This window comes from Sorghum bicolor, chromosome 2 (genome assembly GCF_000003195.3).
Source record: "Sorghum bicolor cultivar BTx623 chromosome 2, Sorghum_bicolor_NCBIv3, whole genome shotgun sequence".
Classification (NCBI taxonomy): domain Eukaryota; kingdom Viridiplantae; phylum Streptophyta; class Magnoliopsida; order Poales; family Poaceae; genus Sorghum; species Sorghum bicolor.
The window spans coordinates 3401038-3416318 of record NC_012871.2 but is presented as its reverse complement, the minus strand read 5'-3'; the positions used below and the strand labels follow the sequence as shown (position 1 = coordinate 3416318).

Sequence of the window (15281 nt, the reverse complement as noted above, 5' to 3'; positions counted from 1 at the left end):
TTCATTCATTGTGCACATCAATAACAACTTCTCTTGTCTAGAAAATTGGAAGGCTTTCTTGTATACAACTTCATAAAGTTGTGGGACGGTGAAAATTTGCCACAAATCAATGGTGTAAGCATATATGGCCTATAACAATACATGCCTTACACTATAGAAATAATAATAACTATCCTCATTTGTCATGCACAGCACTCAACTTTGCTGAGGATGGAATTTTTTGCGGATATTTTGGCGAGCAAAGCAAACGAATGTTTCGACAACATTCCTGAAGATGTCGAGTATATGATTAAAGAGTTAGACAAAATGTAACATAGATACTCATAATACGACAAATAGCTCTATTATGCCTTGTCACATAAAAATATTTCCGAACTATAATTTTTGTTTTAGAAGCATCCCAAAATTAAGCCGTAGCGTTAGCACGGGCATTATACTTTTTGTTTTTAGAAGCATCCCAAAATTAAGCCGTAGCGTTAGCACGGACATTATACTAGTAGTTAATAGTATACGTTGTACCATTTTTTCAAAAAAAAAAAAATAGTATGCGTTGTATCTAGTTTTTGACCAATTGTTCAGCTTCATTGTATCCTATGGAATGTGCAAGTAGTGTGTGTGTATATTCTACACGCCTACACCTTCAATGCACATGTGTGCCTGATGGCTGCAAGATATTATACATAACTTCGGATGCTTAGCAGCCGGCCAGGCAAGCAAAGACACATGTCTGCTTTTCAGTAGTCAGGTCAGATATCTGAACTTGGAGAAGCTTTGCGTCTCCTTTCTCTATTTTTATTTTTATTTTTTTCCTTTTGAAGATTGCATCACCTGATTCTTTTCCATCCATTATACAACTACCTATGGATTAGTAGTAGTAAACATTCGTTGGTTCACACGGGCTGCCTAACATCCGACATGTACCCATCCTCGGAGATATGATGAATACGATGCTGGACGACCGAGCAGTTCCTGCTCGTGCTCAAAGGTTTCGTTCGCAATCTTCTGAACACGACAGTCATGGACTTTTTGTGGCAGCAGAGCAGTGCCAGTGCTTCACAGCTCAAAACTGCTCTGTTTGCCCGCTGGATTTCGTTGAGGGATTCACATGGATTTGCTTGCGCGTTTGGGTTTTGTTGAAAAACCGTTGGAATTAGAATTAGCACGTTAATTAAGTAGCAGATCTAAAGGCAGAGCTCCTGCCATCACGTTCAAAAATTAAGTAGCTACGCCTACGAGATTAGGGATGGACATGGACCCCACAAGTTGGCGAGGAGTAACTAACTGAGATACTAATGAGCACGTGGCTCCCAGGACTAGTGCCTCATTTTGCACACGTGCCGGGGCGAAGCTAGCGTCAGAACAGCGACATGATCGAGTAGTGGCGTGCAGCCATGCCCATCGATGAGATACGGCCTCGGCCTACCTGCTTCCATTTTCCTTCCTAAAGTTACATCCAAAGTGCAGTCCGAGATCTCTCTTCTCTGAAATTATTAGAATTATTAGCATATAAACTATTTTCAACTCAAAATAGACTTTTAGGTCCGTTTGGAATACATGAATTCTACAAGAATCAGTTCATTTTCATAGAAAAACTGCAGAAAACATAAAAATTTCTCGCATTTTAAAGGGGGGCTTATTCTTTCTTTTTTGTAGAGTTAGACATATTTTAGGCCTTGTTTAGTTTCAATTTTTTTTTTTGGTTTTTTTACTGTAACACTTTCGTTTTTATTTAGCAATTATTGTCCAATCATAAACTAACTAGTCTCAAAAGATTCATCTCGTGATTTACAGACAAACAGTGCAATTTATTTTTTGTTTTCGACTATATTTAATGCTTTACGTATGTGCCGTAAGATTTGATGTGACAAAAAATCTTAAAAATTTTTAGTTTTTGGACTGAAATAAACAAGGCCTTAATGCGCTATTATACTAGTAGCCCGGTAGCCCCAACGTGAGATCTCCAGAACATTCAAAAGAAGCTTATACACGCACGTGTAGATATTATAAGCTTGCTAGCAAATGAAGGATAGTGGACAAGGAAAGGAATACTCCGTACAATACAAGATTCAAATGCCCGCTACTTTTCTCAACTATCAAGCGTCTCTGCCCATTGGACGACCAATCTTCCAATGGTTTCCTTACGGCTTTTACTATAAAAAGCTACTAGTATACTGTTTGGGCTATTTTACACGGTGTTTATATTATTGTCACCATTAAAAAGGACTTAACCCGTTCTATATGTACTTTATTGTATTAATATCCTTCTAGAATATAGGTGTTTTGTTTTGTTAATTTTGATGATATGTACCACATTATTTTGATTGGTCACACTAAAATTGTACTACGCCGGCCTACAATTGGAGTTCCTGCTACCTTTAAAATCTGTCCAATGGATATAAGAATATGTCATCTGAGTAGTGCCATCTATCTAAGCTATAATTGTGCCAATAAGAACCTAATTGCCTAATAGTTCAATCAGTTGCATATGCGTCTTTTTCCTTCCTGCTCAGTTTACTCTAAAAATTGTTGTGGTGCTCCTTTTATTTTACCGAGGCAGTACTATGTAATGTTTTCCCCCGTAACTATTACTTATATAGCTATTGGGTTAACCCACCTATATCTATAACCCATATGGTTGAAAATTAGTTAACTCATATAGGTAAGAATGTTGATTTTTGTGGGGGTCACAGCTCTTCTTTCGGCAATCTTGTGTACATGGATTGGTATTTTTTAAAAGAACTGTAAGCTACTTTTAGAGTGAACATACTGGCTTCAATTTTGGCAAACCTACCGCGTAAACACGCAAGCCAGAATATCCACTTTGTAGGAAAAAGCATTAGAGGTCATTGTATTGGACATTTTCACCAAGAATAAATGGAGTAATAAACGACTTCACTTGTGTGATCATTTTTTCCTCCTTTGTTGTTTCCATTTTTTTGATAAGTTGAATAGATGAAAACATTCTAAAATTTTGGCTGTGTGCAATTGTAGAGACAAAATAACTCCTTTTTTCCTTAAAAAATGTTGTTTTTAGAACTAAGTTTTTTTTCCTAAAAATCTATATGCATGAATGAGCAGAGGTATATTTATAATTCTATATACAGTACGTTGGTCTCTAGCTCCACACCTAGTATATACTATGATTCAAAAAAATAAATATATTAAACCTTTTTTTGAAGTTCAACTTGGTTTCCTACCATTCATTTTTTAAGGTTCAAGGAGGAAGAATTCCCCACATGAATATATTTGGACTGAATTAAAATTATTGACATCGCACATCACCACCAACACACAAAAAGCAGAGGACAACCACACCATACAACACATAAGGAGGAAACAAAAACTCCAATGGCAAAAGCAAGTCATTGTTCACCTACTAACACAACTCTCAAGTGGCTATACTCGAGCAACCTCCATTCCAAATACGACTTTGAAGCTTTGAGCTGAGTATGGCATATGACCATCGTGATTTACTTTGTCATGGAAGCACATCAGGGATCCTTTGATGACTAACAACAACAATTGATGAGAGAAAGCCTCAAAGGAGGGAGGCCAAATAAAAGGAGAATGAGGAGATCCAAGAGAGAGGATCATCTTGTTAACCTGACATTTGGCAAGACAAAGCAATCAAGGATCATGGATGATGGTGGAGTAAAGACACTGTGAAGATGACATTTGTTAGCTAGTAACTTGTGCAAACATCTAGGGTTTGAGCACCAAAGTGGATTTGGGCTATGTGCAAGGATTAGCATCCACGAGGTGCAGGTTGTCTCCAAATAATGTGACACCTTTAGAAAGAGAATGACATGAAAGATGCCACCATCACACATTTGGGGACACCAGATTTGGTTTACACCCTAAGACCACACACATGGCAAAGTGGTGAGTGGTTCTTCAAAGACACCTCCAAGAATGAACATGACACATGAGGACACTATTGTCATTGGCACTACTGTGAGCTGAGCTAAACTTTTACCAAGAAACATCATGACGACGAAGCACCCCATGGCGAATAGCCACATGTCTCCGTCCACACTAGTGCCAAGACCACAATTGACACACACTCGTTGCTTGCACACTTTGTGGTTCACATGACATCCTCCATGACTGCTAGAGGTGAATCTTGGCATCAACGACCTTGTGTCTAGAATCTTGCATTTGGGCACCGTGAACAAATGCAGGCACCATCGACCACAACTGCACACACACACACACACACACACACACACTTGGTCATAATAGGGCACATTTGGCTCTTGCAGCCCTTCTTTTTTGCAGTGGCTCCATCAACCATTATAAGGCTACGAGTCTAGCAAGCTCGCGGCTGGCGCCACCCTCAGTCAGAAACAGTGGCGGCCATGAGTCCTCACTTGTCTCCGCTGCCCGCCCTCATCCCAAAGAATAATTTGGTGCCAACGTTAGGTCACCAAGCTGCTACAACTGTTGGAGGATGAGAGGCATCGGATCGGGTGGTAGGCACCGGATCTGGCCATAGAGAGTTGCTTGAGGGTGGAACTTCGACAATAGTGGGGTCCAAAAAGGTTTTTTTATTGGCCTTACCTACTATTTGGGACTATTTTAACTATAGAAATCAATACTGTAGAGAGAGTAAGTGTAGTATTAACATAGACAAATATGTACATGCCAATAAACATTAAGAAGTTTGACTTAATCTCTTTTTTTCCATGTTGTTTCCTGACCTAATCAATGCCTAACATTCAGTAATACACATGCGTGCCTACCTTTTTCTCTCTAGATTCACCAACATGGGCAACTTGCATTAGCAGTTGAATCTTGAAAGGACTATAAAGGTATCATTATATATATTCTATCATGCAGAAAACGATTCGTATAGTATAGTACAAAAAGGGAGCAAACAACGTCTCGAGAGATCTGCGCCTAAACTAAATATAAATATTTGGTTTTTTAGTACTTGGAATCATTTGGTGATTTTCCCGAGCTGAATTATATACGAGGACACACGTGCATCTATGTTTCTTCTCATGTTGACAAAATCTGCGGGAAATCTCAAAACTAAAGGACTCCCTCTAGTTCTAGAAATAAATCAACTTTAAGAATTGTTCTAAGTCAATTTTTCAATTTTTTTAAAAAAATAATCAAATTTATAAAAAAGAGCACTAATACTTATGACATCAAATTGTTATAACTAGATACATAATAAATATATGTTTATAATCTATTTATTGGTGTCATAAATATTGTTTTTTCATCATCAAGTTGTTAAAAATGAAAATAGTTTTTTTTGTGAAGAAAAAATAGTAAGTTATTAGCTTTATTGTAGGATTTAATTATTTTGGAAACAAATCAGATTTCAACAAACTTTTCGGAAAGCAAGATATATAGAGAGCTCCATCCATCTTCAAACTTTTGGGTTGTACTACACATATATACAAAACTTTGCGTGCCCCTTTGAAGAACGATCGATCGCCCTTCCATGCACTTTCGTAGCGTGTGATGCAGAGCCCTGCAAGTAACACGTACGGCCATGGTGATACATACATTTGCATCCGTGCGCACGTACGGGAATGCACCAGGGTGCACTGTGTCTACAATTTTGGTGGTTTTCCACAGCGCCGCCACCGTCATGCACATGTGCACTGTGTGCTATCTAGCTCCTAGTATATAGTACGAGTATTTATCTTGTATATAAAAACAATTGGTTCATTCGTTGTACGCATGATGCACGATTCCAAGTGTTTTTTTTTCAACAAAGCATCGATTTCTCAACCTGTCCCTATAAGATGCATGATACATGGAAATTTGCCCAGGCCTTGTTTAGTTCACTCTGAAAACCAAAAAGTTTTCAAGATTCCCCATCACATCGACACATGCATGAAGCATTAAATATAGACAAAAATAAAAACTAATTGCACAGTTTATCTGTAAATTGCGAGACGAATCTTTTGATCCTAGTTAGTTCATAATTGGACAATATTTGCCACAAACAAACAAAAGTGCTACAGTAGCGAAATCCAAAAAATTTTCGCATCTAAACAAGGCCCTAGTTTGACGGTTACTATACATTTTGGTTTTCTATCGTGTGTATTAACACGCTGGTATATACATGTAATTACGTATTTAGTCATTATATTAGGCTGATTTTACCGTCCGGAGGCACCAATAAAGTCATTTATATTTACGCATGGCGTTAGGATGGTCAAATTAGTGTGGAATTGGCACTATGGCCCTCCTAACATAGTTATGTCTTGGGATGCACAGAGATTTGGCACTTAAGGTATAAGTCGTTTTGATTTTTTTTATATATTTATTTTTCTATACATTTAGATATTAAGATAAATAATACATGTCTAGATATGTAGCAAAATAAATGAATCAAAAAGGTCGAACGAAGGTCATTTGGTTAACTACTTCTATTCCAAATAATTATAGGTTCTTCTAGCTTTTCAAGATACATATATAGATTTTATCATGTATTTAGATATAATGTATATCTAGTAGGTACGCAGCTAGTAAAAGTATGCATGGATGAAAAAGCCAGAACGACTTAACAGTTTGAACCGATAAAGTAGATACTCCTAGGTATCAAACCCAAGTGTTACAATTTTAGCACTCATGTAACCTCTCTGTTGGGAAAATGCGCACCACATTCCCCAGCAACACGGTGAATTGAGAGCCTTCTCACACGTTGCAGTGAGAGACTGAGCAACAGTGAACAGTGGCACAACAGTAGGTGGAAACAGTAAATGCCCTCTGTCCTTAGTGACGGCTTCGCTCCCTTTATATAGGGCTCGGAAACCGACCTAACACAATTACAGAAATGCCCCGTGACGGTGGGGGAATATCCCAGCATATTCCTATGTTACAGTCTACTGACCCTAAATCATTTATGTAATTTCACACCACGAGCCCCTCACGCGCTCCCTGTCTAGGGCTTCAGCCTGTCGAATGCTCGAATCCTCCGCCCGACCGCCGATCCTCCGACGCTTCTACGTCGGAGGTTCCTCGTCCTAGCCACGCCGGAGGTTCCTCGGCTCAGACGCGCCGGAGGCTTGCCCCCTCCGCCGCGTCCTTCGCCCTTCCTTCGGCCATCCTCCGCCACGGGAAGGCTCGAAGTTTCCTTCCTTCTCCGCTTGCAGACCTCCGCCGATGTCTCAGCCCCTGCATTTGCTCAGTATCACAAGAGACGCGTCAGCGTTTGTCTTTCTCAGGATCCTCCGCGCAGTTTCGTGCAAAGGTCCTTCGGGTGAAGGATATCCTTCAAAGTTACCAGGGAGAAGGATGCGGCCAGCCCCCAACACTCTCCGATCTTAAAATATGTCTCAATTTCTTGTCCTAATGCATATCTTGAGCTTCAGACGCCGGCGAGCAGCTCATTTCCAAGACAACAATTGCGGCTATATGACAAAGTTTATTTGGCACGCTGGTCCTAGGCATTTGACAAAGAGAGCCAAAGCTTGCATACCATGCATGCACCTCAACTCTCAACTCTGGTGAGATTTTAAACGAACTTGTCGGTGCATCAAACTCGATTCGTATCTATTCGTTTCGACTTATTGATGGTCTAATGGTAATGGAGGACAGCTTTACTTTCAATATTAAATATGAGTTGGTAATCTCACTTTCAATCTTCGTTGTTGACATGTCTATATATATATATATATATATATATATATATATATATATATATATATATATAATATTGATGTAACGATGTGGCGTGTGTTCAAAAGGATTCCGAGCTGAGGCAGCATCAGGCCAATAATATAATCGCAAAGAGCAGTTTGGATAATAGAACCCTTGGCCGGTGTATAATCATTTGACGTCCCTTGCAGCAATTTTCAGGCTGAGTTTACTCCAAAGTTTACCACGGGTATAGCTTGGCATCAACAGTTTACTCCCTGCCGTTATCATAAATAAATTAATTAAACCATCAATCCGTGCACTTGTATTGGGCTACAATCTTAGGAGACGAAGTAATTAAGCATTAGAAACACCCCACGCACACACACTTTTTCATCCTTGAAGTTTTGAACTCGACCTGAATAGGGAGTAGCTCACTTTGGAGAGTATAGTTGTGGGTATTTAGGGTGCATTTTAGATTCAAATGCTCTCAACAAAGTTTTCTGGTGATGAATCAGAACCATTTCTTCAAACTGTTTGGCTGGTAGACTAGATTAAATAAAAAATAAAAAAAATATTCTTCATATATAGTCAATTCAATACTTTTTTTGGGCAAATAACTACTCAAGTATAACATTTTTAACATATTTTACTTAAAAAGAGTTAACTAAAAGTATAGTTCGTCGGTGATACGGAGGGGGGGGGGGCAAAAAACAGAATCAAAATGAAACCAACTCATAGATGTTTCTCCTTGCCAGGCATATATAAAAACTATAGACATTTGTAGTGATTGTCAAGTGAAATATTTCCTACCCAACCCGTTTGGCAGTGATTCTACTAACTCTCACAACAATCGGAAACATTTTTTGTTTCCCAAGGACACCTAATCAATTTAGCTCTTAGTTCGCAAATTTTTTTTGACTTTGACTACTGTACAACTTTCGTTTTTATTTGGTAATTATTGTCTAACTATGGACTAACTAGGCTCAAAAGATTTGTCTAGCAAATTATAGACAAACTATATAATTAGTTATTTTTTATCTATATTCAATGTTTTATGCATACATCCATAGATTTGATGTGACGGTAAATCTTAAAAAAAATTTAAAAACTAAATAAGGCCTTAATAATTTTGTGCACGTAACAAAACAAAGCCTTGCTGGTCCGGATGTTTGCAACTTGCAAGAGAGCCAAACTATAAACGTGGGTATGTACGTAGGAGTATGTCGACCACCTCAACTCGCCAAGATCTTTAATCGAACTTTGTTGGTGCATCGCATGAAACTCGTTCCGATATTAGTCTCTGAATGAATTTCAACATTACCTGAGGCGTACGACACATAAATAAATTAATATATATTATATATATAGGCATGATGAGGTAATCTCGCTTTCAACATTCCTTCCTGGTGGACTTTGGACCTTTTAATTGGTTTTATTTATTTATTTTATATATACGACCTTTTTTTTTAGTGTGTGTAGATTGACTTGTTGTCGAAAGCGACATGGGCGCGGCACTGCACGTCAGCCAGAAAAGATGGAGCCGGCGAAATTGGGGGAAATAAATACGTAACGACAAAGAAATAAATCAAATCAAATAAAATGAATTAAAGTGCAGTCTCATCTTAATTAAAATGGTACTCGCCGGCTCACCGTCATCTAAACGTGACGAGCACGTATAGTACGTGACGGTGGACCAGGAGTTAGCAGATCCGAAAATAAACAGCACAGGACAATAGAACATATGTTTAATTATCTTGCATGCGCCTATTAGAGCAAATATATAATAACATGCTGTAAGTCGGCTAAATATTGAGGTGGAGAAAAGAGAGGAAAGGAAAGAGACCATAAGCAAGCTGTAAGCTTACACCGGCTTATACATAAGAATGAAGAAAAGTTTGTAAGAAAGACAAGTGATGAAGCACCTATATTAATAGCGATAAGTCCAGTACTATATGAGCTAAGAAAAGACCGTAAGTAAACATAGCCGGCTATGTTCTTTTTCCAAATACTAGTACGTACCAATTAACCAACCAACCATAAGCCACCCATTCGATCAGGTCACGACACGTGTGACTTTACGTCGCTAAACTCCATGACCACAAAAACAAAGGCAAAAACACACACACAGACACATGCATATGCATGTCTGCGTCTTCCTGCCGACGGTAAAAGAAAAGGTGGGGGGCCGAAATGTTGAGTTTGCGCCGAGAGGGGAAAACGCACGTTTCTAATAATTAATTAATTAATTAATTAATTAATTAATTAATTAGCGAGCGGTCAAGTCTCTTGATTTCGATTCGGATTAGCCTAGCTGCAGTACGTGTGTGTGTGTGTGTGTGTGTGGTTTGGACGAAATGGAGCATGGAAATCGCGGATCGCAGAAATTAAACCAGCCGCTGGAGCACGTTGAAATAAACGGGAAAAGCAAAGAAAGAGAGACCAAAAAGGAGAGGAACCACCGCGCGGCGCCCGCCGAAGAAACGCACGACGAGTCGGCCTGCCTCGCCTCGCTCGCGCGGCCAAGCCAGCCAGCTAGAGGCCGCCCGCGCCGTCTCCCTCGGGCGCGCGCGCGCGCGTTCTCCACGTGCGTACCTCGATCTCGCGCAGTTGAGTCGGTCGACAGCAAGGGTAGGAGGAGGAGGAGTAGTAGTTTTACGCGCGCGCGAGCGCAGGCCGGGCAGACTAGATCTCTCTCTCGAGGAAGGAGATGATTCGATCGATCGCCGTCGAGAGGAGAGGATCAGCTAGTTGCTAGCTACAGCTAGTATGGAGGGCGGGAGGGTCGACGTCGACGGTGGCGTCGCAGCCGGAGCGGGGGCGGCGGGGCAGGAGCGACGGCGGTGGCGCGGTGGTGCCGGAGGATGCGGTGGAGAGTAGTCACGGGAGCAGCGGCGGCGGCGGCGGCGGTGGCGGCGTCGAGCTCAGCCTGCGTCTCAGGACGGGGGCGGACGACGACGACCGTGGGGGTGCCGCGAGTGCAGCTACTCCTCCTCCGGCGCCGGTGGCGCAGGAGGCGGAGGCGAGGAGGAACATGACCATCTTCTACAACGGCCGGGTGTGCGCCGTCGACGTCACCGAGGTCCAGGTAATATATAACTCATTTCATCACCATCATCACTACTAGTACGCTTAGTAATAATATATCTGCTTGCATGGATCAGTCCTCAATCTTGATGCTACGAGAATTAATCTGCAATTTGTTCAAGTAATTTGCAACAACAAGCTAGCTTGCTGCTCTCTCAAGTCTGCCACGCATGCATGGCGTACGCCACGCACGATAGGCAGTCGTACCTTGTTGTTGGTATACACCCGGATAACGAAATTCGCATGAACTCGTATATATCATTTGCTACCATTGGTTCGGTGACCACCCTTCAGATTGTACGTGCTGGTTTTGTATAAAAAAAGAGAGACCATGTATACACACACACATCACGACACAACTCAAATGCAATTTAATTTATTATTGCTTCATCCCCCGGCGTGATCATGTGGTTATCAGTTCGGTCTACACAAGAAAGTGTAAATACTTGTACGTACAACCTTTTTTGGGTGTTAATTTAAACTTACAAGTAGTGATGTCAAAAAAAAAAAACTTACAAATTAGTAAATTGGATGTCCGCTGTGTTGGTTCTGTTATTTTCGTTCACCAGATACTTTTTAATGAAATACAGGATACCCCAAAAGAAAAAGAAAAAAAAAAGATTGCATGTTCAAAGAAAAACGGCGAGTTGAACAACTGTTCGGATCAACCCACATGCATGTTAATTAGTTAGACAAAAACAGGTTCATCTGGTATTGAACTAGGCTGAGTTAGGACTTTTTTTTGTAAAAACTATAATCACATAGATACTGTATATATGCACCACGTTCTCACCCCTATATTTTACAACAATACACCTCAAAAGTTTGAGCCAACATATCTTAATAAAATTAATAAAACGACCACACTCAGATTTGTTGTGAACCGGCATACTTACTACTACTAAAACATATATCTTAATCTGTGATTTGACCCCGATCGAGGTCTCAGTCGCCCCCCCCCCCCCCCCCCCCCACCAAAAAAAAGGGTCTCACTCGTTGCAAGTAACATGCATGCATGGCTTGGTCACGTACGGTTGAAAATTCTCAGAAAACAAATTCCGCACGTCCTGCGCCAAATCGGGGGGACATTCGCGCCAATACCAAATAATAACACCGCACGCAAGCTAGCTGTGATTTTTTTTTCCCCGCAGCTGTGATGATCAACACACTCAATCGTGATTAGACTTCGCCTTCTCCACAAATTGTCTTCGTCCTCGTCTCCATCTGTCTATCTCCACACACGCAAACAACGCGATTACGCAGCGATGAACTCGCACAGAACCAACACGCACGTCGATGGGGAGAAAAAAAAAATGCTGTGTCTTCTTTTTGACTTTGACGGCTGATCGACGCCGTACTGCCCGGCCTTATATGGTCCGGATGCACGACGACTGACTGACGACGACGACAACGATCAATTTATTTAGGCCTTGTTTAGTTCCGAAAAAAATTCCAATTTCGGCACTGTAGCATTTTCGTTTTTATTTAACAAATATTATTCAATTATAGACTACCTAGGCTCAAAAGATTCATCTCGTGATTTACAGACAAACTGTGCAATTAGTTTTTATTTTCGTATATATCTAATACTTCATGCATGTGCTCCAAGATTTGATGTGACGTGAAATCTTGAAAAGTTTTTGGTTTTCGGGGTGAAGTAAACAAGGCCTTATACGCAATTCCAAGCTAAACTGAACAGGTAGGTGTGTAATTACTGCTTCAAGTTACTGATCGCTGTGTACGGTTTTTACTGCTATCAATTCCGCGCATCAGGCAAGGGCAATCATATCCATGGCGAGCGAGGAGACCCTGCAGGCGGCGGACCACCGGCGGCGGCAGCAGAGTCAGCAGCTGATGCGGGGAGACGGCGGCCGCGGACGCCAGCAGGACGCTGACAGCAGCAGCACTAGCGCAGTGGCGCGGCGGCGGTGCGCGGGAGACAGCGGCCTCATGAGACCAGTGGCGGCGCCGTCGCTGCTGACTGCCGGCGGCGTCGTCGGTTGTCCTCTGCAGGGCGGCGGCGCCGCCGTAGCCGCGCCGGTGCTCGAAATCGACCCGGCGGCGGCCTCCGGGCTGTCCATGAAGCGGTCGCTGCAGCTGTTCCTCCAGAAGCGCAAGGCCAAGACGGCCGCCGCGCCGTCGCGCCGCCCTACGCCGCCTGAGCGGCTCAGGCTGTCAGGCGATGAGATAACCGCCCTGCCTTGCTGACGTCGTGCTAGCTAGCTAGATATAAAAGAGCTCTCTTTATTTATTTATTTTCTGTTGACATGAGAAGCATGACTTGTAGTGCACGCATGTGAGCTGCTGATACGGGGAACTAAAATGTTCCCTTAAAGGCCTACTCCTTTCATACTGTACATTTAAAATTTATCTTTAAATATAAAACATTGACAAAAGTCATTTTTATATTAAATACCCTGTATTCCGGACTGGTGGCAGATCACGAGGTAGCGTTAGAATGCAAGTGTTTGTTGAGTTCTTTGTAGAATGCAAGCATTGACATAGATTACCGATATCAGAACTAGAGAACCTGAGTTATTCTCTCTACGCTCCTATTTATCCTTAGCCTTGCTGCTACTCCTAGTTAAGATGGACTCTAGTTACTCTCATATGTTTCTCTGTGAATGTGATACTTGGAATACTTTTAGGTGAAAAATACAACGATATTCGTGCGCTTGTAGATTTACCTGTGTGTGCGTTACATATACCAACACAGGGTGAGTAATTTATAAGCACAATTAAGGGGTTACTTTAAGTATTTTTTTATAATGGCAGAGGTGGGTAATATTTTTATGAATTACAATAGATTTAGTGGCTATTATCAGAGATGATAATTAGAGTCTACCAAATTAAAGACTAGATATTTTGTATTATTATGAGAATTTCTAAAATTTATATTTTTTCTTAGCGCGTGTGATGTATCTATTGGAACCTCTAATCATTAATAGTAAGATTGATGCCTTTGTAGACACCACAAGTTGACAGATATTGATAATTGTTAACATTGTTCGCTGTTAGAGATGAAGAGATTACTTTCGACATGTTTTCCTCAAAAGATACTCCCTCCGTCCTAAATTATACGTCATTTAAGAATCTTGGAGAGTCAAACCATCTTAAGTTTGACCAAACACATATGATAAGATAATAACATTTGCGATGTCAAATAAATATTGGTAGAGTCTTCATTAACTATATTTTATAGTATACCGGAGATAATATGATAACCGGGATACTTGAGAGTTCTGGAGTATATTATGCAAAGTCAGCTTACGTAGCATAGTTTGCATGTCAAATTTCATCAAACTATCCATCTCTAATCTGGAAGGTGTGGGCTTCAGCGAAATGCAAATTCTTCATCTCATTGCTCCTCCAGAACAGACTTTGGATGGTGTCGCGGCTACAGGTGCGTGGGTGGGAGAATAACTATTTTTTTGTGCTCTTTGTGAACGCAGTTTGGAAACGGCGCTGCACCTGTTCTTCGAATGCCCATGCTCGCGGATGATCTGGCAATTGATAGCCACATGGAGTGCTTGCAACACTGAAAGGTCCAAATGGCTAGAGGGGGGTGAATAGCCTATTTAAAAATTCTACAAACTTCAACTAGACAAGTTGATTAGTAAAACAAAAGGCGAAGCTATTCTAGCACTAGCACAACTAAGCTATGCAAGCCACCTACACAAGCCTAGCAAGAAAGCTAAACACTAGTTACAACAAGAAAGCACAACTAGAAGCTTGCCACACTCCTAAACAAGATAGCTAAGCTAAACAAGCTGCACAACTAGCAAGGTATGCACAAAGGTAAAGGAGAGGGGAGTGATTGTTATACCAATGTTGTAGAGTAGAAATATATCCAAGCAATCACGTGCACAATCACAAGAGAGACCTCGGCAAGAGATGACACAAGATTTTTTACCGAGGTTCACTTGCTTCCCGGCAAGCTACTCCTCGTTGTGGCGATACACCCACTTGATGGATCACGAGCTAATTGGCAATCCAAAGCCAAACCCTCAGCGAGTGCCACACATCCACTCACAAGATAGGGATCCTCCAAGCCACGAGCAATCTACTAGAGTAGTCAATTGCGATCTCCCTCGGGGAAGGCTCAAGAACCCCTCACAAATCACTTGGTGAGGCTCGAAACAATCTCCAATCACGAGCTCAACACCACCGCTGCTCCAAGCCGTCTAGGGCGTCGGGAAACACCCAAGAGTAACAAGAAATCTGCAGCAAACTCAAGAATCAAGTGCCACTAAATGCAACTCTCAAAGCAATGCACTTGAATCTCACTCAATCTCACTAGGATTAGCAATCAAGCAAGGAGATGAGTGGAGGGAGTGTTCTCTAGCTCAATGTATGCCTCAAGTATTCAAATATGCAAGAGAGAACCTCCCAAAGCCGGCCACCTTCTATTTATAAGTCCCTCAGAGAAACTAGCCGTTGGCTGTTTTCACTGGGCTGAACTCGGAGGCACCGGACGCTACCAAGTGGGCACCGGACGCTCGAACCCCAGCGTCCGGTGCTTAGGGGTTGGCCACGTGTCCTTCCTCGATTTCGTGTGTCAGTTTCTAACGGCTACCTGCAACACACCGGAC

General features: G+C 41.5%; 1 protein-coding gene across 1 annotated transcript; it reads left to right on the top strand.

Annotated features, from left to right (window-relative positions):
- LOC8079940 (protein TIFY 5) lies at positions 10035-12875 on the top strand. The gene is given in 4 exon segments (XM_021454053.1): positions 10035-10464; positions 10466-10690; positions 12463-12822; positions 12825-12875. Coding segments are annotated over 4 exon segments (729 nt in total). The 5' UTR covers positions 10035-10371.